Genomic DNA, 22,833 nt, shown 5'->3' on the forward strand with positions numbered 1-22,833 from the left:
TTGAAACTGATTGAGCTTGAGCCTGTTTGAGTCTATGTGATTAAGCGGCCTGCCAAAGTTGCGTCGCCTTCGAGTGTTAATGCTCGTTAATCAATTTAATTAGTTAAATAAACACACGTATCAATGTGACTTCTGTGTCGAGTGAAAGTTGCTGACAAGTTTTTCAATTTCATTTCTTTTGTTGTTGTTGTTGTTGTTGTTGGTATGCCATTCAACAATCGATTTGGTATTTCGTTTTAGCTTCCCCCCTTTGACAGTCTCGGCTTGTTTTGATAATTCGTTTAATTATAAAACAATTTTTGAAAGAAGCATATTATATTAACATAAATTAGCACAGTGAAATATATATATTTATATATATATGCATGTGGATAAATGGGTATGTAATCTTGTTCAACTGGTGCAGCCAGTTTGTCTCTTAAGTCTTTCGTTAGCAGATTTGTTTTTTTTTTTTTGGTTTGATTTCTAAAACGCATTAACAAACTTTCACAAGAATCAAGCTATACAAGTTTAATGTTGTTTTTGTTTCTTTCTTTCTTTCTTTGTTGTATTCAGATAGTCATAACAATAAGCAAAGTCGAGGTCAGGGTTCATATTGCCAGCTAAAACGTCTAACAAACAAACTATAAGCAAAAAAGGCAAACGTCTATCGTAAAGGCGTTCGTAATGTTTGCTCAGCGTAAACTTGGCTCTTATAAGATCATATTTCAATCAGTTAGCAACTACAACAACAAATACAATTAAATGATGGCCGTCTTGGCTGAGTGGTTTGTTGGCATTAGAAGGCAGCTCCCCCCCACCCCACACACACACACTCACACAAACATTCAAATTCAACTTGTTTTTGCTTTGTAGCTTAATTTGAACTCAAGTTCATTTGTCTGCTGCTGCTTGGCCAACAAACAAATTGATTCGATCATCGTAAATTGTATTTATAAATATTTAATCATTTACAAAATATTCCCCTTCATATTCCCCCTCTCTATCTTTCCCTTCACTTTAGTCAACAGAAATCATCTTTAACGAGAAATATCCGTTTTCGGCTTGTAATGCAAAGTGTTTTCTCATTTCAATGAAAAATACATCGATTGGGCATTAACATTATAGGGAGTGGTTTGTCACTTTTTGCAGTTAAATTTATTACAAATGTTATAGCAACATTAGGTTTAAATTAGAAATTGGTAAAACGAACTAAAAGTAATTTGCTACATGGAAAAATCACTAACCATACTCTCGACTTTTTACTTCTTTGATATCAAAAAGAAAAAGTTAAACTTAAGTTTAGGGTTTGAGATCCCCTACCACGACTAACCCACAGAACCCAAAACCACTTTTTAAGAAGTGGAGTAGGTAAGAGGCTTAATAAGACCCAAAGCTTCTAAACCTTTATGAATATCAAACCTTGCATAATGAATATCTTAAAAAAAGTTTCTAAAATTAACCCATAAATATATATACAATCTTCTTTAAAGTGATATTTGCTGATTCTTAAAGCATTTCTGGTTTTTTGAGGCCCCACTAGCTCTCCATTAAGTCCAGCCCTGACTGCAGCTATTCCCTGCAATCATCAGCCATCTAACTAGAAATAAAAATATTTATGCTCGTGAATCCTAAGCTTATAAATAAGTTTGTAACTTTCTTTGTAAGTTTCAAGTCTCAAGTCAAAGTCGTTATCTCAAGTTTTTTTTTTTTTGTTAATTGATAAATAATTTGGCAAAGCGATAAAAAAGAAACCAGTTTGCATTTTTACTCACATTCCATCCCATTTATTAGCAATTTTCGTAACTTTTTAGCAATTGGATTTGCCACACATTAGATATGTGAAGCAGGCCTCGTTTTTTAAGGTCATCGAGTCTTACGCATTTTATTGATTCACATTGGCGTGACTTTGGGCAATTTACATGGAATCAAAAAACGAAAGACTTCAGACACAAACTTGCCGCTAAATGCATTTGGTAAACAATTTATAAACATTTTTTTTTTTTTTTTTTTTGATTTGTATGTGTGTTAGTCGCACTTGAATCGACAACTGCATAAATTACAATAAAAAAGAGAGATAAAAAATTGGAATTATATATATGTGGGTACTATATGTATATACAACGTTGACAGGTCTCTTGAACGAAATGATGTTCAAAGAGTCAACAGATGAGCCTCAAGGTTTTGCAGTCAACAACAGAGACAGAGAGAGAGAAAAAGAGAGAGAAATATTTGACTCTGTGTGTGTCTAACCAGTTTAAGTCCTCCCTCCCCTAACCCCTTTTCTCACCCCCACATTCAACCATTAGATTGAGATTCTGATTCTGGTTTTTTTTTTAACAATTCTCGGCATTCTCAGTTTTTCATTTTTATTATTTTTTATTTCAGTTTGAGTTTATGCGGTTTATTGGAATTTTTGTTGTTATTTCGTGCCTCTCTGTGTGTGTGTATAAGTATGTTAATAAGGCTTTATATAAGCAAATGCGGACTCTTAATAATTTTTATATTGCCTTTCAAGTTAATTAGCATATGACGGAGAATACTTCTTCTTCTTTTTTGACGTGGTCGTCGTCGTCGTCTCAGTTGTAAATGACGCCACTTACTATGTGGGTAGGCCGGAGACCACAAAAGTCAAAGAAAAGAGTGCGAGATGCCATCCGGTTTCAAAGCACAAAAAGCCAATGCTGTTCAGCTGCATTCCTACTGCTATGACTAACTTCTATGACTGAGAGGGAGGCTGAGATATGTTGAGTTATTACCTCAAGGTCATTTCAGTCTCTTGGCATGACTTGGCGGTTTGCCGCCTCAAAACGTTTATTCAGATTGTTTTCGGTCAATTTGTTGTTTCAAAACAGAGTCGACAATTAACAAATACATCCAGGTATATGTACATAAGTATAAGTTTGTATGTATGTGTGTGAAAAAGAGTGGCTCGATAAATTCCAAGTGGTTAATGCTTTGATACAATCATCCCAAGAATCACATTAACACTTTGTTAAGCGGCTTAAACACAACTGAGACAAACAAAAAAGAAGCAGAGTATTAATTAGATGCCTTAAGTAGACAAAGCGAAACTAAACCCAAAAAATAAAGAAAAAGAAAATCCAAGATCTATGACTCTGACAATAAGATAAAGATATAAACAAAGTGGCAAATGTTCATATCAGGCCTACACTGGAGGAAAATTATTAAGTATTTCAGAATAAATGGTATTAAAGGAAGTAATTATAACTTTTATTATAATTATAAAAGTAAAGTTATAAATATATCCATATATATATATATAAATGTATATCTACTAAGTTATTACTGTCTATTGACAATGATTATAGTTTCCATATTAATTTTATTATTGGGATTACCAAAGAATAATTAAGAATCAGAATCCAGTTGATGTGGAAATTCTATTTTTGCTCAATCAAATTAAATTGTGTCTAAATTTTCAAATGAAATTGATCAAAGAGATTCTAATAATCAAATCTGGCATACGAATCTGATACATAAGCTCCTTCTTTGATCCTTTGTTGGCTGAAAATGTCACCTAGTCACAAATCCTTTTAAGGAATAATAAAGTTATAATCTTTCTTTGTTGAGTCCTTCTTTAACATAAACGAAAAATGACTCCATTACAACTACATGATAAAAGTATGATAATGTTTCCTTATTTAAGTTATATGAAATATTCTCTCAGTCTCAGTGAGTAAATCTTAAATCTGTTTTGTTTTCTTATTCTGTTTTCCAGTTCCTTTTTCATATTTTCTGTTCAAAAATAAAGTCCCTCTTCATTAGATTCATATAAAGGTTCATCTACCTATGAAAGTTAGAAAAGGTTGTCTCAAAAGTGAACTAACCGAGTTAAAACTGAAGTTATTTGTTAGTAATTCATTCGTTCTGATAATGGAAACCTTTCTTCAGTCCTAAAGGAGTGGTTTATTTGGAATTCTCATTCTTCATATTGTATTTCAGACATAAAGTATTGTATATCTATATGTAATAAAGGCTTAGTCACAAATTTTAATCAAATATGAAAATGTTTTAAATTGCTCTTTTATTCCAGGCTGTGTAAAATATTTCGATGCCTTATTTAATAGTTTTGGCTATAAATCACTAGAGAATCAAAAGATACCTAATATTCTTCAAATAACTAAACGACATTAAGATATAGAACTCAAATCTCTCGGTCCTCAGTGGAATTTCATGTTTCTATGAACTTGACTTTTTAAAACATTGTCTAGAACTAGCAACCCACTCAATCTGAGTTAAAAAGATTTTGAACTTTAGAATGTAGTTTCATGTCAATCCAAGGTCTATTGAAATTTCTGCTGATTCTCGCAGTGTATGGAAATGAGTCAGAACTACAATCCTCCTTCTTCGGAGGTTAACATTTCTTTTGTGATTAATGAATTTACAAACGCATACAAGAATTCTTTTTGGGTTTTCAGTGTCTCTTTTGGCCATTTGTCTTTAGCATTTTGATTTTAGCAATGATCTCATCTGATGCCAGATCTCTATTTGCCACAGCAGCCCACAGCTAAAAATCTCAAGCAAATAATTACAAAACAGACAACCACAACAACAACAACTTGGCTCATTAATTTCACTTTTTTTCCATTAGGTTTTTGTCTCTATTTTTTATCTGCAATTTTGAAATTACAAATTCAGTAAGCATTGTCAATAAAACTCGTGAGTTTCATACACATTCGAGTATTCTTCTTTTAACTGTACCCACACGACAGAAGGAAACAACTGGCAGGGCATTCCTTTAGATTGCTCACCTTAAGTATCCAAATCCAGGGGGTTAGCAAAAAGCACACACACATACACACACAGAAATTCCAACAAAAAATTATGCGATGTAGGCGGCGATAAGTTACGAAAAAAAAAACCAAAAAACAACAACAAAACACTGTATAAAAAACGCAAGCGCAATGTTCCAAAGAGTTGATGGTGAAGACGCCTCGTATCCGACAACTAAACAAAACAAAAAATGCAGCTAATCAAAAGTTACGACACGCACGCGTTTACCGACGACTGGGAAGGAGTTGGAGTAGGAGTCGCAGTCGGAGATGGAGATGGAGGAGTAGCCAACAACGCGCGGGGCACAATGCTGGAATCGTCTTCGTCGTCGACGCGGCGCACTTTGAACGTTAGGATGGATGATGCACTTCCAGTCACAGTCACTGGCACAGTCACTCCGTTTGCTCACCCACACCGCTCTCTTCGGTGTGTGATGTGTTGTTTTGATGTGATGTGTTAATCAATCAACTGCATCGAACTGCATTGAAAGTACATTTTAATTTTAACTTATAATATTTTTTTGCGGATATTTTTTAATCGAGATTTATTGCAAATGGCATGTAACCAAATGTGTACGTCGTGCCCTGCACTTGCACAACTGAAAGCCACGCTCTGTCGGCCAGAACTAGCGGCTGAGCAATAAGCCAAAAACACACACACACTTCGAGTCCAAAGCACTTGGAGCTCAAAACGTCTGAATTGTAGCACGACTCGATCAAAACTGAGACTAACAAGAGACGTCTACGGCCAACGATGTGAAGCTTCTGGAGCTTTAAAGCTATATACACCATAAACTTGGCTTAAAGCGTCTTCAAATGGGGGCCAACAAAGTATTTTCTTTATACAGCGATCTTTTTACTAAGGTACGGCAAGGCGACATGACTCTGGCAGATCGATCGAGTAGTTAATTAGTTAATCAAATGAATCAAATCTAAACTCTTTTGAAAATCAAATACTACAAATCCCAAATCTTAAAGAGAATTATATATATAGAACTTAAAGCCTGGAAAGAGAAAACGCTGAATAAGTTAATATTTTGTTGCATCCATGTAGGAAGGTGGAGTAAAAATCTCAAATTATTAGTCACTTAGTCTGTTGTAACCATTCAAATCGGGTAAATAGATAGGTTCATTAGATATTTTGTTTATCAATTTGAAAAGTATTCTTTACACCAATCGGATTAGAGCTTTTGGGATTTATTCAACTTTAACAACTGAAGTATCTCGTTTTGTGAAAGGTTTATAATTAATTTCTTTTTATTTAATTTGAATACAAAATATATCTATCCATGGGAAAATCGATTCACATTCATTAGTAGTTTAAGGAAAAAAGTAGTTTAGTATAAATTACAAACAAAAATCAGAATTTCAATTGGCTCTCAACATGAATAACGACTTAATTCTTCTTACTTTTTCTTGAACTATGTATATACAACTTCTTCAAAAATTGTCTATAATACTAAAGATCCTTAAAAGAATGTGATAGCGCAAAGTTTTCCATTCAATTTTACCTGTAGAAAGTCGACAAAAACATGAGATGACCACACTGACTTTTTATTTTCTTAATACCAACAAACTATTGGAAAAATTTCCTCAATAAGTTTCTTTGTAATCTGAGAAATCAGAGTGGAGACACCAAACTAACAAATTACAACTGACTAAATATTAATAATGATCGTCGAGAAAAGGATTGAAACGGATCAAAAGTAAAAGCACTCTTTCTTATCTCTTTTATATATAAAATCATATAATCATTTAGCATATTATCTACACTATTCCGATATGTTTATATGTATATATTATATGCATAATTTGTTTGTGAAAATGTAATTTCCTTTCGGACTCAAAAAGGTTTAAGGCTCATGGGTGGAGTCAAGTATAAAAAGGAAGTGCAGAAGATTGAGACCATTTGAGTTGAAGATTTCATTCAATTCACTTAATTATACTTTTTTTTTAAGAATTTAAATGAAAATTTAGAAATATATTTTAAGGAAGTTGATTGAAATTGCTCCCCCTTCCCTAAATTAAGTCCTGGTTACGCTCTTGGTCTATGTTTAACGAAACGAAATGGACCAAATCGAAATGTTTGACGTAATTTTACGCCTGATTGATTTTGAATGAAGCAAATTTATATATTTAAAACAAAACCACATTGATGACAATATAACTTAATATGTATGTTGAATCTATTCTATGGAAAAGAAAACATTCATATCCACACGCTCCTTACCATTGGCTCTCCAAACCGAGTGCATGCAATAGGTTCCTTCCGGCATGGGTAACACCGTGGTCACCATGTGATTCAGATAGGCTATGGGAAGTTTATCCACAATGATGTCATGCTAATAGATATATCAATTTAAGATGTGAACATTCAAACTTTCAAACACTCACATTGATCGGACATGGATGATTGACATTCGAATAGGGAGCAACTAGATCATAGAAGTATTGATTAAACGAATTTCTATGATTTGCCAGAAATCTGCAAGCGTCCACGGTGAAATTAAAGAGGAATGGCTTATAGCCATTCAAACGCTTAAAAAGCTCAATATTTACCTAAAAAAAGAAGTCACAATTAAAAGCAATTACTCAAATTTATTGCCCTGGATTCTATTTATACTCACCGATAAACTTCTTAATGGTAATTTAAAGATTTTGGTTTTAACTGTTATATACTTATAGGTACGATTCACCGACTTTAGATAACAACCATCGAATTCCAGGAAACTTTTGTCCAACGAAGTGCATTTCGCATTGGTAAACTCGAATTTTGCATTGATCTATGAATGAATTTTTGTAAAGTTAAATTCTTTAAATTGGTTGATGTTGGTAATAATAAATCCACCTTAGTTAAGCCAAATGCGAAGAATACTAAAAAGACCAGTCTCATGGCGTTCATTCTGTGGTACTAATCTAAATTAGTAGGTACTTAATATAAAATAACGAAATAGTGTCACGTTTCAATAATTTTTAACAAAATGAAATATTGGATTACCATTTAGGGACTGAGGACAAAAACAAAAGTAATTAAGAGAGAGACTAATTCATGTCATTAAATGGCTTAATTTAAGCAGAATCGTAAAAATGCTTTGTTTTAATATTAGATGGAACTACTTGCCTACAGATATAAATAAATTCAACTCAATCATCTTAAATGTTTTACTAATATATATTAAAATAGTTTAGCATTAAAGTTATGTATACACATACATATATTATAATTAATAAGCTATGGGGTTTTGTCAAAGTTTTGCGCGTAAATTTTAGCCTTTGCGATGATTAAGACAACATGCCTTTGGTAAGAACAACAGAAGTTCCCATACGTATTTCGGTCAGCATTGTAAGCTCGATTCTTGGTTAACTTTAATAAGCAACTTTGCTAATCATATAAGGCTTCTTGTTAGCATTCATTTGGAATATTGTTGACGAGAGCCAGGAGTTTGAAAGAGGACAGTGGCCAAAAGAATATCTCAAATCAAGATTAAGAAATCAAATGCTGATAGCTTATTTGATGCACGAAATACAGGAAATAGTGGACATGTTAACGTATTCGCAATTATCCTCTGATTGGGTTTTAATGTGGGGTCATATACATATGACCCTAACAAGAAACATGTAACACAGAATGCTGTAAGGAAGCAGTTAGCAGAATGGACAATCAAAATGAATATGAGCAAAAACTCTCAGCCAAAAAATATTTATTCATTGTAGAGAAATATCCAAGATATGGAAAGACTTTCAAAATATGTAAAATAAAAAGCTTTAAACTCAATGATAATCACTTGAAATTTAATTAATAGCAACATAAACCTTTAGATCCACACGTTCTTTGCCATATGCAGTCCAAACACTATGAACCAAATAATTGCCTTCGGGAAAAGGTAGAACATTGGTGACCATGTGATTTATATAACTTATGGGTAGCTTTTCAACGATCAAATCATGCTACAGGATATGAAATTGTATAAATTGTAGAAATCTATATTGTTTATAAAACTCACATTATAAGGACAACGATGATTCATATTGGAATATGAAGCAAATAGATCATAGAAATATTGTGTTACAGAATTTCTGTGACTTGATAAAAATCTACAGGCATCTACAGTGAAATTAAAGAGAAATGGTTTATAGCCATTTAGACGTTTGAGAACTTCCACATGGATCTGGAAATTTGAAACAGTTAAAAAAGTTATATTGAAAAAGTTTTTAAACTTACTGTTAGATTTGCTAATGGCATCTTTAAAAGTTTGGCTTTGACTGTCAAAAATTTATAGGTGCGATTTAATGATTTTAGATAACAACTTTCGAATTCCACGAATTGTTTGTCCAGGGAGTTGCATTTTAAATTGGTAAACTCAAATTTTCCATTTATCTGTTAAGAATGAAAAGCATTTTAAATTAAGTAAATAAAGAAAATGCAAGAACTTTTTACCTTAGTAACAAAGAATGCGAAAAAAATCAGCAAGGACAGCTGGAACGAAAATTTTCCAGTGGTCATTGCTCAATGATATGGAAAACGTATCTAAATTTTATGTTTTCACCTAAAATAAAAACGCTTAAAACAAAATATTTAAATTCCATGTAATTTCACGTCTCATTTGGCAAATTATCTAATACTTAAAATCATATAATTTTAAGCGAAAGTTGGTTATTTTTTTTTTTTTTTTTTTTTGGGTTTTATTGACGACGAGACAGAGTTTTAATTCTATAAATAAATGCATAATCAATTAAATAAAAAAACAAGTTACTTAATTTTTGATTGTTCCTCATTCACCCCAGACAATGCTCTCTATCCAATTGGTATAGAGATGGACTTTGGTGTATACACTAGGCAATCCTTTGGTGCCACAAACTTGACCATAGGAAACAATTCCTATGATCTGTTTGAGGCATGAGTATTGTGGATGTTGAACAAAAATTGGACCACCAGAGTCACCACTGCAAGTGTCTGCCTCACTAGTGGATGAGCCAGCACAGAATTGTGTACGTGTATCGATTTCCAGTCCCAGACGATCTCCGCATAGATCGTCGGTAAAACGTTCAATGCTAACTTTCAATAAATGTGATGATTTCTTGCCTCTATCCTGGGTGTAACCCCAGCCCGCAGCTGTTAGTTGAACGATATCATTGCCAGTGCTGGGAGGTAAACAAGCAGGAGCCACATAGTCATCAATTGTTGCCTCTTTGTCCAGCTCCATGATGGCTATATCGTTTTTATATACGCCATCATCACCGTCCTCGTCGTAGGCTGGATGCACCACATAATTAACCACTTTAAAGTCCTGTACACGGGCATCATCTGTGGTGCTGTTGTAATCCAAATCTCCCAGACGTATGACATATTTTGGTGAAACAAAATTGGGATCCAAACGTTCCTCTTTCGTCCTGCTCAGAAGAGTTTAGAGTTTAAAGATGAAAGACTTGAAAGATTTATACTCACTCTGTGGTCTCGAGACAATGAGCTGCTGTCAGTACATACTTGGGATGTATTAAGGAGCCACCACAATCCCAATTGATGTGTGAGCGAGCATAATCTTGAATGCCAATCAAAGCCATAAAGGGGAACTCCTTACCCTCGGCTTTGGTGCCGCCAACAATAAAGGGTGTGGAGCGACAACTCGTCCGCACTTCATTATAACGCTTGCATTCTGAAAGGGGAAATACATGACTTAAAAGTTGTTTTTACGCTTGCTTTGTTCAATACAAACTCTCTTACCCTTCTCATATGGCCTGGTCGCATTTACATTTTGTTGCAATTGATAATTTAATGGCAAAGGACAGCATACAATATCATTGTATTCATCACAATATTTAACATCGGCACCAATCAAATGCTGATTATAGAATATAAATGGACAATCAGTATCGGTCAGCTCCTTGCACTGTCCCGTGCCATTATCACAAAGCTCACTTAGAACGGCAACGCTAAATAATCCAAGGGAACACAAAAAAAGAAACCGGAACACAAGCATTGTGCTCGACAGCGGAATCTTAACTGAGAGCTGGAAGGTGAGCAAGAACAAACAATAAGGTAAAATCAACTGCTTAAAAGCTGAGACAAGTTCTCTCACGACTGTTGATGCGTCAACAGTTTATTGTGAATTCATTAAAATTTAAGATCTTATTTTATTGCAATTATTTGACATTGTATAAACTTTGTTTTTGTATGTAAAAACAACTAAATATTACACAAAAGTTTTTATACCCTTGCCGTGAGTCAAATGTGCAGAGAAGGAGACGTTTCCGACTCCATAAAATATATACATTTTGTATACTTGACCATCTCCGCTCGAATGAACCTCGCTATTTATTAGAAGCGTGAGATAAAGTATGAAAATCGACATGATTTTGCCCACTATATCAATTATTACTATACAAAAATTGTTGAAGAAGTTGGAGTATCTTTATGACTCGGCATAGCCTAGTTGGCCTTTTTGATATTTTCCATTAAAAAGCATTAAATTATTATAAAAGAATTATAGTTTTGCTTATAAAATGATACTTTTTGCTTAAATAATAATCTTAAAGTTAAATTAAATTATTTTAAATGGTTTGCTAAATTTAATTGCTTCTTTCCGTTTAATTGTGGCGCATGCCGATATTTTGCATGTGTTGTTGTTGTTGTTGCTGTTGCATATGTTGCATAAACATTTGTTGCTGTTGCTGTTGTTGATTCAATTGCTGTTGTTGATGTTGTTGAGGATTTCCACCACTGCCCAATGGTAAACTTGTGGTGTTTGCCATTTGGTTGGATTGTGATTGATGTTGCTGTTGTTGTTGCTGCTGTTGCTGAAGTTGTTGTTGCTGCTGCTGTTGCTGAAGTTGTTGTTGTTGTTGCTGCTGCTGTTGTTGAGGATTCTGCATTGGAGATTGATGTTGATTGTTTTCCACACTAAAAATGTAATAAATAGGGCAGAGTAAGTATTTCCATTTGTATAAGCTAAATTGAGGATAAATTATTATCAAGTGTGCTACAGAAATAACTTTAGAGGCAATTTCATTGAAAGCTAAAATCTAGGAGCCACAGACTGACATTTTGAGCGATTTTGAATCCGCTCACCAATGTGCTAGCAAAATGGTCTATTGCAGAGAACTTACAAAGTGTTTATTAAAGAAATGAAAGTCGTAAGACATGTTGTTTAGTTATCCTGTTTGATGCAATTAGTACATTAAACCGTACCTCTTTTCCGTGTGTATATCCTCCACATTGAGATGTGTAATGAAACGCAAACGCATTTGCAACTGTGGACGCAATCGCTTTATAATAGCCTCCGATTCGTTTCGAATTATATTGCCCACATAGATGTATTTGATGTGATAGCTAAAAGGAAAATAAGTGTTAATGAGAATTGTTGCAACCGCGCTCAATGGTTTCCCTTACAGAAAATCGCATATTTGATCCATATACTGTAATGGTTTTGGTCCATGCTGCTTATCGACAACCTCCAGAATCTCGTAGAGCAGTATTCCAATGCCAGCCACTGCATTGGGTTTCTCCATCTCAATGCGTTGCAGGAATGGCCCAAAGACATGACATAGATATAGCAATTGTTGCTCGGTGCGCACACAAGGCTTTAGTTTTTCTTTGATATACCGCACCATTGCAGCCAATTTGAAGACTCCCATGTGATGGAATACCGCATGAGCCACCGCCAGAACTACAGCATAACTTTTCTCCAACATTGCCTCGCGTACCGTCTTAAAGTTAAACATATCAAAAGCATTAAAGCGATACGTCCATTTCAACATATTTGGGGTATTAAGCATATCTTGCAGGCGATCATAGATGCCACTCCAGTAGGGTTCAGGCAGAGCAGCGAGAACAATGCCCACAGCGTTAATATAACTATGAATCTCTTTTTGTGGTATCACCGCGTAACCATTAACAATCACATCGATTATATTGTTGGCCACCAGGGAAGGAGCCACAGGCAGACCCAAGAGCTCCACACAGGTTACATAGAGGGCATGTGCTGGGGCATTGGGAAACTCGTTAAAACGCCAGTCCGTAGTGTAAAACACATTTTTGCCACTAATTGCTATGAAAGGATTACATAATTATTTTGTAAATAACACTTGATATAATAAAAATATTATTTGAACTTACTGTCAGCCAATCGTCGTATAAGATTCATATAATAACCCAGCTCTGGTGTCCATAGAAGATCCTGATTCTGTAAGAATACCTTATAGGGTTCGGTGATGCTCCAATTGGGTGGTCGTATCTCACTGAAAGCACTGGTAATGGTGCTTACCTAAGGGTTGAGGGTTATTAAATGTATAAAAGAGGAATACTTGACTTCAACTTACGAGTTTCTTTTTCAGCGAGGGTCGATCTCTTAATATCCGTTCATAATAGTGCAATGTGTTGTATAAGTAGGTAATTGGCCGATCTGTTTAAGAAAATAGAATTGATTGAAAGTACTTAGGTTTTGATATTCAATTACTCACCATGGAATTTGTAAAGAATACTCAAATGGTCCAATATATAACCCAAGATCTGATGAACATTTGGTATGGTCAACTCAATAAAACGATGAACGACAACATCCAAAACGGGTAGGAAACGTAGACACACATTACTAAAGTAAACGGGCAATGGAATTTGTGATGCGGATTCATCAAGGGCAAATTTCTCAGGATACTTTTGATGGAACGATAAATGTTTATCTTGCCAATTGCTTTGCTTCCAATGATCTGGGTTATTGTCTTTGCAGAACTCTTGTACACGATTCCTTAACTCGCTGGCCTTGAGCAAAAGCAATTGAATGATCAAAAAGCAAACCTGAGCCTCGTTGCCCTCATGTGTACGCAGAGCCAGACAAAGAACCACACGATCAATGGTAACCACATTGAATTTCCAAATCATATTATTAATGGTATCCACACACTTATGGATGAAGTCACGACCATCCGAAAAGCTGGCCACTTCAACAACAAGATAATCGCAGAATTTGCGTAATAGTGTGGACAAAGCTCGGGCACTGATCTGCTCTAGAATTCTGCAAAAACATAATTAATGTATTATCGCTTGATGAAGCAACAATTGGATGTGACTCACTTGTAAGCCACTGGGCTAATATTCTCAGTTTCCCAAATGATCTTAAAGAGAAGACATAGGAACAACGGATTCGCATTTGGTCTTAAAAAGTGGGCAATGATGTCATTTTCATTTGACATGGATGTCCACATGCGATACTCCTCTTCGACGGATTTCTTAAGCACTTGCTTGTTCTCGGACGGCTGATTGTTTTGTGCGAAATATTCATTAAGGGCCGGAGGGAAGCAGGTCAGCGATTGCAGTGGCCAGGAATGGGGCGTATGTTGCATAATATTTGACAGGAAATCCTTACACCAGCCCTGTAACTCATCCCCACCACCATGTACATGCATGGAACGTGCCAAAGTGAGAATTAAAACACGATTCAACTCCTCGCTCTCATTGGAGGCAACGGCTCCGGGCGATTTCTCATTGAAATACCTCGAGAATTGGGGCTGGAACTCTGCTGAGCTAATACTGGTGATTAAACGCAATGCGGTCGACTCAAAGCTATCAGGAATAAACAAAAATTAAACAAAATATTTAAACGACATTAATTTGTCCAACTTACCAGAGATTAAGCTGCATTTTGTTGGTCTGTGGCAATGAGGAGAGGGAGTGAAGCAGTGACAAGAGCTGTACCCGATAATGTGTGGGTACATGATGCAGACGATACGAGAACATCTCCATTAGAGTATGAAGCATCGCCCAGGCATGATTCTTAAATACTGTGGGCATTAATTGGCCTACAAAATATATAAAGATAAGTATATGCAAAAAGTACAATTATACATTGAATCTTACTTAGAAATCCTTTTATGCCCAGGGACTCGATTTCCGTGTAGACCAACAGACGAGCGTATGTTTCCAACAAAGCGGCCGCTGGTACCTGACTTTTGTTTTGTGCCTGTTTCAGCATTTGGGTGACAAAACTATGGATTAAAGACATCTTGCTGTGGACCGTTAAACTATCTAGGACCGCCACTGAGAAAGTAACTGCTGGTATTTGTGCACCGTTGGCTGACTTTGAATTGCCATTTAAAGCGTCGAGTAAAATGCTCATAGGACGTCCAAAATATTCCTGATTGGTGGAGTAAGCATTGCAGATGAGTATAATGCGAAAATCAGAACCCAGAGACATATTCATCAGGGTATTAGGAGTGACCAAGTGCTGAAGGAAACTGGAAAAGAGAAAGGATATGAAATGTTTAACTTCGGGTTGACATTTGGAATACTCACTCATAATGATTTTTTAGGGCAATGGGCAAGGGTCTGGTGATGTTCATGTTCTCAACTCGAGCTTTCTTCATTAAATGGATCCACACGCAAATAGGAGCCATATGCCGAACCATAGAAGATTTGTTAATGTCAGGAAGTTTCAGAGGCTCTTGCTCGGGATACAACAGATCAAATAATCGAAACACAGGCAAGAAATTTGTAATCTATAAAATAAAATAAATTTTTGTAAGTTTAACTTGTTTAAAACACTGTGATATTGGTGGGCCTACGGGATTCTTTTGTATGCTTCCCGAGATAAACTGCAACAAAATCCACATCAGTTGATCCCTTCCCTTGCGTAGCTCCAATTTGGATAGCTGAAATAGTTTTTAATTGTTTATTAAAGTGTCTGAAAGCGTGTTTTGTTTTTATATCTTACCTTTTCATGCAAAGATAGAACAATGTGCATAAAACTAACAAATTGAAAGAGCACAAAATAAATCAACTGCGAGGACAGATGTAACCAAACCCACTCATAATGAGTAATGCCTTGCTCATCGCAGGCATTGAATCCACTACCCGCCAGTGTATCATTAGCCTCTGTCATCTCCATGGCATGTATGATTAGGTTAACCAGTTGCTCTTCCAAAGCATTATAACGTTGTTTCTGATGTTTCTGCAAATTCAACATTTGGGAGACCATTTCTCGGGAATAGGGCTGCTCAAGAACATAGCGCAGCAATAGACGCTGCTCTTCTAGAAGTTCCGGTTCATAGGGCAAGCTTCCTTTGAAGGTGAATTTCAAAGTATTATGATCCAAACGCCAAGAGTTCATCATGTGATCCGCATAGCCAAAATGTTCTACTATGGGAAGCATATGGGCATGACCAATAATCGACACCATTTGCGCTGTACTTCGAAATTCCTCCACGAAGTCGGTCATCAGTTTATTCAGTTTCCAGTGATATGGAAATGGACGCATAATCTCATTGGCTATAAAATACGCGGGCAACAGGCAATTGTTCCGATCGAATATAAACCGTATGATCTCCTCCACGGCCAACAATTGGGGCAGATAGGCGACATTAACGTTCAAAGGAAACCATTGGGTCTTGTCGCGACACACCTTCATGATTTCCCTCACACCCTTGTAGTCAACATGTACTATCACCTTCTTGATCAAACGAAAACTTTCGATCCAAAAGATCTTATGTTCATATTCCAATTTTTCGCAGGACAAGACCTTGTCACATAGTGCCCTTGCCGTAATGTGATGAGCATCCACCAATTTAACCAGGGCATTCATCAGTACCTTCATATGACAATTGGACGCGCTGGCGGTACGCAGCAGATACACCCGCAGGACTTGATCACGATTTTCCTGCGGCACTTGGCCAAATGCAGTGACTGAAACACATACAAAATAATTAAATACGATTGATAATGAACCAAAATATTTACCAAAATCATTTGTAAAACTTTGTGCCTTTGTCTGCTCTCCATTTGGCTTGAATACAATAACGCTAAGAAATGCCTCATCAATGGAATCGACTTTCTAAAACAGAAAATGAGGTGTTTACAAGTCTTCTGAAGTTATCCAAGTTATAGTTTTTACCAGGAAATTGTTTACAGAGTCGATAATTTGCGTGTCCAGATCCATTATTTACTTGTTTGATGCATTTCTTGTTTTTTCTTGCCGGTTTGGTAGAAGTGATGGTGTTTTAGCCTTTTTACAGCTAAAATTTGGTATATCTAGTGACAGTGTGACCAGCGCTTTGAATTTTATTGGTAAACATTTACCAACGGAGCTGGAGCTGATGAAGGTGTAACAATGAAAAAGGTGTTGGTAACAGGTGGAACTGGCCTAGTAGGCAAAGCTTTGGAGGAGGTAATCAAACAGCAACAGCCAAAAGATGATGAATGGTACTTTGCCGGCTCCAAGGATGCGGATTTAAAGTGAGTAGATCCGGACAGAGGATTAAGGTGTCAACTTATTAAAATAAACCATTAGGGATTTGATAGCCACGCAAGCACTCTTTGATAAGGTCAAGCCTACGCATGTGATACATTTGGCCGCCATGGTTGGCGGATTGTTCCATAATATGAACAATAATCTGGACTTTTTGGTAAGCCGGTCGCACATCTAAGTTTGTTCTCACTAATATTGATTCTCATTTGACAGCGTCATAATCTTTTGATCAATGATCACGTCCTACAAACTGCCCACGAGCACAAATGCACCAAAGTTGTCTCCTGCCTCTCTACTTGCATATTCCCAGATAAGACCACTTATCCCATAGATGAGACCATGGTCCATAATGGCCCGCCGCATCCTTCTAACTATGGTTATTCGTATGCCAAGCGTTTAATTGATATACAGAATCATGCATATCATGATAAATACGGTCACAGTTTTACCTCGGTGATACCCTGCAATATTTTTGGACCCCATGATAACTACCAGCCGGAGGTGAGCCATGTTATTCCGGGAATGATTTATCGCATGCACAAACTAATCAACGAGGAGGAGCCAGACAAGCCGGAGAGTGAGAAAGTTTTTACAGTCTATGGCAGTGGCAAGCCTTTGCGTCAGTTTATTTATTCCCTCGATTTGGCTGAGTTAATGATTTGGGTTCTAAGGAACTATGAGAGTGTTGAGCCTATTGTCCTTAGTGTGGATGAACAACAGGAAGTAACCATCTATGAAGTGGCTGAGGCCATAGCTAAGGCATTTGATTTTAAGGTAAACCAAAAAAGAGGAGGACAAACGAGAAAAGTGACTAATAATATAAGTTTTTACAGGGCAAACTGGTATGCGATGTGTCCAAGGCGGATGGTCAGTACAAAAAGACAGCCTCCAATGCCAAGTTGCGCAGTCTTCTTCCTGAGTATAAATTTACAGAGTTCGACAAAGCCATCAAGTCATCAGTGGAATGGTTTAAAAACAACTTTGACCAAGCCAGAAAGTGAAAGGGGAGGGAAAATAAATTGAAAATAAATTTTCTATGAAAATTCAAAACATTATAATATTGCATACATAATTTTAAAAGGGAGTACAATTTATGTTTATGTTTGCGCAATCTAATCAGTCCAGGAGTCACCATATTTATTTTTTTTGGATGGATTTTGTTCCAACGGTTCCACTGGTCTCTGCTGCGCCACTACTGGCGGCTCATAGGGTTTTGAATAGGGACTCTGTTGATGCTTGGCGTAATCCTCGCGATTCTTGCGGCGCAAATCTTCATAAGTTTGACCTGGCTTAGCGGGCTCCAAGGGCAATTCGGTGTCCATTATTGAACTAGCAGCTGAAAAATAAACGAATTTAGTTAGTTTAAAGCCGGCAAAAACGATTATCTTCCTACTCACAGTCCAAACTCGGCCTGTAGATATCATCCAAACCACTTAATGTGGGTCTAGATTCCGTATCCAAATTCAAGGATGTACTGCGGCCTGGTTGATATGCCTCATCGCTGTAAACATCCGGTGAGCTGGGTGAAAACGGGGCCAATGTGAAAGCCCGACTCAGGCTCTCATCCGGCGTCATGGTGCTAATAACGCCACCACCCTGGCGACGTTGTCTCAGCACTTCCGCTAGACGAGAATTTGGTAGGCGCATAATTTTCTCAGCACATTTTTGCTGATAGCTGAACTTGCCGACAAAATATCCCAAGATGACGCCCATAATCACCTTGGGCACAGGTCCATATTTTCCATTTCCCTGAAGATAACCATTTTTAACACCAAAATAGGCCAACAACCCTAAACCAGTGCCAAAGGGTAGCGAACGCTGGAAAAATGATTCCGAATTGCATTCACGTAACGCCTTCACCTCCTACGAAAGAGTGAAAGAGAAAGATTAAAAATTGCCAGGGACTTCAGTAAATTTCTTTGTTACCTCGGGTGAGAATTGGTAGTCCGCCAAAGGATGTTGACCCATAGGTGGCCGCTGAGGATGCTGTTGGTCCAGGCCCTGTCCAAATTGGTCGTTAAGTGGCGAATCCATCGCAGTGATTGAGTTTCTTGACCAATTGATGAAATTTACCGGCTATTAGAAAAATGCAGTTTTCCAACACTGTTATACAGTTCTCTTTATTTGTTTTTGTTTTGTTGTTGCTGTCGCGGGGTAGAGGCATAGGTATAAAAAGTATATAATATTTACTAATAATAACAAATTTTTTACCTACTACACTCTTCAAAATCAATTTCCTTCAAACTGTGGATTTTTTCTGCAAGTAAAAATATTATTTGTATATATTTGTGTCCCTTCTCAAAGATTTGTCGGCTACGTCATTGCCAAAACAGTGCTGCTTAAACATATGTACATGCATATGTACATACATATATGTACATACACATACATTAACTATAACTTAATTTCAGTATACACGTCAATTTTAAAACAAAGCAAACAACACAATTTCATTTTGCGTACATATTAATTTTACTTGTTTTTAAGTAAATAGTCCAAACAATTGCACACAGACAACTTGCGCGAAATTCAAAATTTATAGATTCATTTGGGATATGCAAGCAAGGCAGGGTTGCAGTTAATGACCAGGGCTGCAATGTACAAGACGCAGCATTAAGAAGATTATGACATATTCGCTGTCAAATAGAAGTTACTGTGTCGTCTGCGCTACCTGAAGAACCTGAGCCTGTGTTATTGTAATTTTTCAAACACTTTTGTATCTCAGTTTTATTTTGGACATGTTCTCTGCTAATACACACTCTGTGGTAAGGATTTCTAGACGGAGATGACTCCGCCAAGTGACTTTACATTATTTACATGTTCTGTTCTGTTTGCAGCCCTACCTATATTTGGGTAACTTCAGTCGCAAGCCACATTATTACAGCGTGAAACGCACCAAACTGCAGGGCACTCAAGCTGCAGCTCGTTTTTTTTAGCAATAGAAACAAAACAGTCTCCTCCTCCCCAACCTTCCACAAACAGCATGACCTCGTGCTCGATGTTAAGAATCTGCTCAGTTGGTCGGGCAATAAGCTGCAGAGTATGGTGGAGAAGGCGGCCAGACTGAATGGAATTTTGGATAAGGAAGTGATCAATGAAGCAATGGCCAAAGTCTGCAGCATTATGCCATCTATGCGCCAAATCCAGGTCACGTTGGAGGAGCCAGATTCCCAACAACTACAAAAGATTCGTGGCCAGGTACAAAATTATCAGTTTGAAGTCTCATTCGATGGTTCAGGAGTATTAAAAGGAGTGGCTGGTCAACCGAGCACAGCCTACGTGTAAGTCATGAGAGAATTTTTTTTTTTTTTGTAGTATAACTAATTTTGAATTTTATTTTTATTGCCAGCAAATTGTTTCCCACATTAACCCAAGGATTGGTCAAAAGTCCGTTTATGTTTAACCCACAAGTGTAAGTAAATTTCCTAATCCGAGTTTGCTTGTTAACTGAATTGGAACTGCTCATAGAAAACAATTACGTGGCTTTAAAACCGATCGTTCCATTGAGGCTGAGCAAAAACGAAATCCAACCATGAGCACTAGAATTAAGTCGGCGTTGAGTAATGCACCTCAACGTGTGGATGGTGATCCACAATTGCAAGCGGAGAAGCTACGAAAACTGTTGTCCAGCTCTGAGGAATTGGGGAGTACAAAGACTGCGGTAAAAATTTGAACAAATTAAGATTTTTTGGTCATTTAATAACCGCTTTCATTTTATCCTGCAGGAGAATTTAAAAATTGCATTTGCCGAGGGCTACCTAGCTGCCTCCAATGCTGAAGATTCCCCAAAAACAGGCAAAACAATGAAGTACTTGAAGGTAAGCCTCATTTATTTCTAAGGTCCTTTGTCCAGCTTACCTCCTATCGTCGTGTTCATGTTGTCATTCATGTAATTGCATGTGCCCTGTTTCATCTTAAGTGTTTTAAATAATGCTCAGTAATTATCACACAGATTTTCCAGACTCTCATTGTAATTGTCGTTTTTATTGGCATCTTTCTGAGTTTCTTTACCTCATCTAATGGATCAGTTTTCCGGTAAGTAACTATTTGTATTTGTAAATATATTTGGATCCTCAAATTTGTTTATTTTATTTATTGCTGGTCAGCATTCAACTGGGTAACCAAGTAGAGGTGGACCCCGAGGAGATTCATGTTACATTTGATGACGTTAAGGGTTGCGATGAGGCCAAACAGGAGCTGAAGGAGGTTGTAGAATTTCTTAAGAATCCCGATAAGTTTTCCAACCTGGGAGGCAAACTTCCCAAGGGTGTGCTTCTTGTGGGCCCTCCAGGCACAGGCAAAACTCTATTGGCCCGAGCTGTTGCCGGTGAGGCCAATGTTCCATTCTTCCACGCAGCTGGGCCTGAATTCGATGAAGTCCTGGTGGGTCAAGGTGCCAGACGTGTTCGTGATTTATTTAGTAAGTTCTTTTGGAATTATTTCTCTGGTTAAAATAATTAATCTGCTTATTTTTCTTTTAGAGGCCGCCAAAGCACGGGCGCCCTGTGTGATCTTTATTGATGAAATTGATTCCGTGGGTGCAAAACGCACCAATTCGGTGCTTCACCCCTATGCCAACCAGACCATTAATCAGCTGCTTTCTGAGATGGATGGTTTCCACCAGAATGCTGGAGTAATTGTATTGGGAGCCACAAATCGTCGAGATGATCTAGATCAGGCTCTGCTGCGTCCTGGACGTTTTGATGTTGAAGTTATGGTTTCCACGCCTGATTTCACCGGACGCAAGGAAATTTTATCACTATATTTAGCAAAAATTCTGCATGACGAGATCGATTTAGATATGCTGGCACGTGGAACATCCGGATTTACAGGAGCAGACTTGGAGAATATGATTAACCAGGCGGCCTTAAGGTAAGCTCTAGTAATTTAGCACAGAAATTAATTTAATCATTGATGTCGATTTTTAGAGCTGCCATTGATGGTGCGGATACAGTAAGCATGAAACACTTAGAAACAGCACGTGATAAAGTACTTATGGGACCGGAACGGAAGGCTCGACTGCCTGACGAGGAGGCAAATACCATTACCGCTTACCATGAGGGCGGTCACGCAATTGTGGCCTTCTACACCAAGGAATCACATCCCCTGCATAAAGTGACGATTATGCCGCGCGGCCCTTCCCTTGGTCACACAGCCTACATACCGGAGAAAGAACGATACCATGTCACAAAGGCCCAATTGCTGGCCATGATGGATACCATGATGGGCGGCCGTGCCGCCGAGGAAATTATATTTGGAATTGACAAAATTACTTCGGGAGCCAGCAGTGATCTCAAACAGGCCACGTCAATAGCTACACATATGGTCAAAGATTGGGGCATGTCGGACAAGGTAGGCCTACGGACTATAGAGCAATCAAAGGGTTTGGGTGGCGGCGAAGTTCTAGGCCCCAATACTATAGAAGCTGTAGATGCTGAAATCAAGCGCATTCTTAACGATAGCTATGAACGGGCAAAGGCCATCCTCAAGAAACATACCAAGGAGCACAAAGCGCTGGCGGAGGCGCTTTTAAAATACGAGACTCTGGATGCGGATGACATCAAGGCCATATTAAATGACAACCAGACGTAGTTGACCACTTTTACCCATCCAGTTCCAACCTCCATTCGGGTCAGCCACAAAGGTGATCTGCAAAACTTATATATATATATATTTTTTAGTTAAACCATAAAATACATAGAAACCAATAACACGAGCGGAACGCAGACGGACAGTTTACAAAATAAAATGTTATTCATAAATATTTTGGGTTACTTATTTATGAATTAGCAATCCTTAGAAGTAATTTTTTAAATTCTTTACCG

General features: G+C 37.2%; 6 protein-coding genes across 10 annotated transcripts in view; 2 read left to right on the forward strand and 4 right to left on the reverse strand.

Moving 5' to 3' along the window:
• nahoda overlaps positions 1-5,482 on the reverse strand; it is a 32,478-nt gene extending 26,996 nt beyond the window's left edge. For all 5 annotated transcript variants that reach the window (XR_011032320.1, XR_011032319.1, XM_068290104.1 and 2 more), the window contains exon 1: positions 4,755-5,482. The gene's annotated coding sequence lies outside the window, so the exon portion shown is untranslated. The remainder of the gene's footprint in view (positions 1-4,754) is intronic.
• A 3,966-nt stretch (positions 5,483-9,448) lies between these two features.
• LOC137576791 (venom protease) lies at positions 9,449-10,754 on the reverse strand. Its single transcript, XM_068290093.1, has 3 exons — positions 10,498-10,754; positions 10,222-10,429; positions 9,449-10,166 (listed from the first exon to the last, which is right to left on the reverse strand). Exons 1-3 carry the CDS (start codon positions 10,751-10,753, stop codon positions 9,548-9,550), a joined length of 1,083 nt encoding a protein of 360 aa, XP_068146194.1. The 5' UTR covers position 10,754; the 3' UTR covers positions 9,449-9,547.
• An 89-nt stretch (positions 10,755-10,843) lies between these two features.
• MED23 (mediator complex subunit 23) lies at positions 10,844-16,786 on the reverse strand. Its single transcript, XM_068290092.1, has 14 exons — positions 16,655-16,786; positions 16,501-16,594; positions 15,479-16,446; positions 15,330-15,416; positions 15,061-15,263; positions 14,626-15,002; positions 14,393-14,567; positions 13,843-14,331; positions 13,233-13,783; positions 13,092-13,174; positions 12,889-13,036; positions 12,163-12,820; positions 11,962-12,102; positions 10,844-11,673 (listed from the first exon to the last, which is right to left on the reverse strand). Exons 1-14 carry the CDS (start codon positions 16,697-16,699, stop codon positions 11,361-11,363), a joined length of 4,332 nt encoding a protein of 1,443 aa, XP_068146193.1. The 5' UTR covers positions 16,700-16,786; the 3' UTR covers positions 10,844-11,360.
• A 50-nt stretch (positions 16,787-16,836) lies between these two features.
• Gmer (GDP-L-fucose synthase-like protein) lies at positions 16,837-18,066 on the forward strand. The gene is made up of 4 exons (XM_068291970.1): positions 16,837-16,995; positions 17,051-17,165; positions 17,222-17,782; positions 17,842-18,066. Exons 1-4 carry the CDS (start codon positions 16,871-16,873, stop codon positions 18,007-18,009), a joined length of 969 nt encoding a protein of 322 aa, XP_068148071.1. The 5' UTR covers positions 16,837-16,870; the 3' UTR covers positions 18,010-18,066.
• On the reverse strand, positions 18,039-19,353 carry asrij (OCIA domain-containing protein asrij). The gene is made up of 4 exons (XM_068291971.1): positions 19,220-19,353; positions 18,935-19,152; positions 18,406-18,871; positions 18,039-18,344 (listed from the first exon to the last, which is right to left on the reverse strand). Exons 2-4 carry the CDS (start codon positions 19,040-19,042, stop codon positions 18,121-18,123), a joined length of 798 nt encoding a protein of 265 aa, XP_068148072.1. The 5' UTR covers positions 19,043-19,152; positions 19,220-19,353; the 3' UTR covers positions 18,039-18,120.
• Positions 19,354-19,461: 108 nt separating this feature from the next.
• On the forward strand, positions 19,462-22,770 carry YME1L (ATP-dependent zinc metalloprotease YME1L). The gene is given in 10 exon segments (XM_068291969.1): positions 19,462-19,773; positions 19,846-19,938; positions 19,940-20,289; positions 20,358-20,420; positions 20,477-20,669; positions 20,734-20,826; positions 20,961-21,043; positions 21,115-21,428; positions 21,490-21,880; positions 21,937-22,770. Coding segments are annotated over 10 exon segments (2,271 nt in total). The 5' UTR covers positions 19,462-19,746; the 3' UTR covers positions 22,601-22,770.
• Positions 22,771-22,833: the final 63 nt, after the last annotated feature.

The sequence above is a fragment of the Drosophila tropicalis genome, unplaced genomic scaffold (assembly GCF_018151085.1).
Source record: "Drosophila tropicalis isolate 14030-0801.00 unplaced genomic scaffold, ASM1815108v1 contig_593, whole genome shotgun sequence".
NCBI classification, from domain to species: Eukaryota; Metazoa; Arthropoda; class Insecta; order Diptera; family Drosophilidae; genus Drosophila; species Drosophila tropicalis.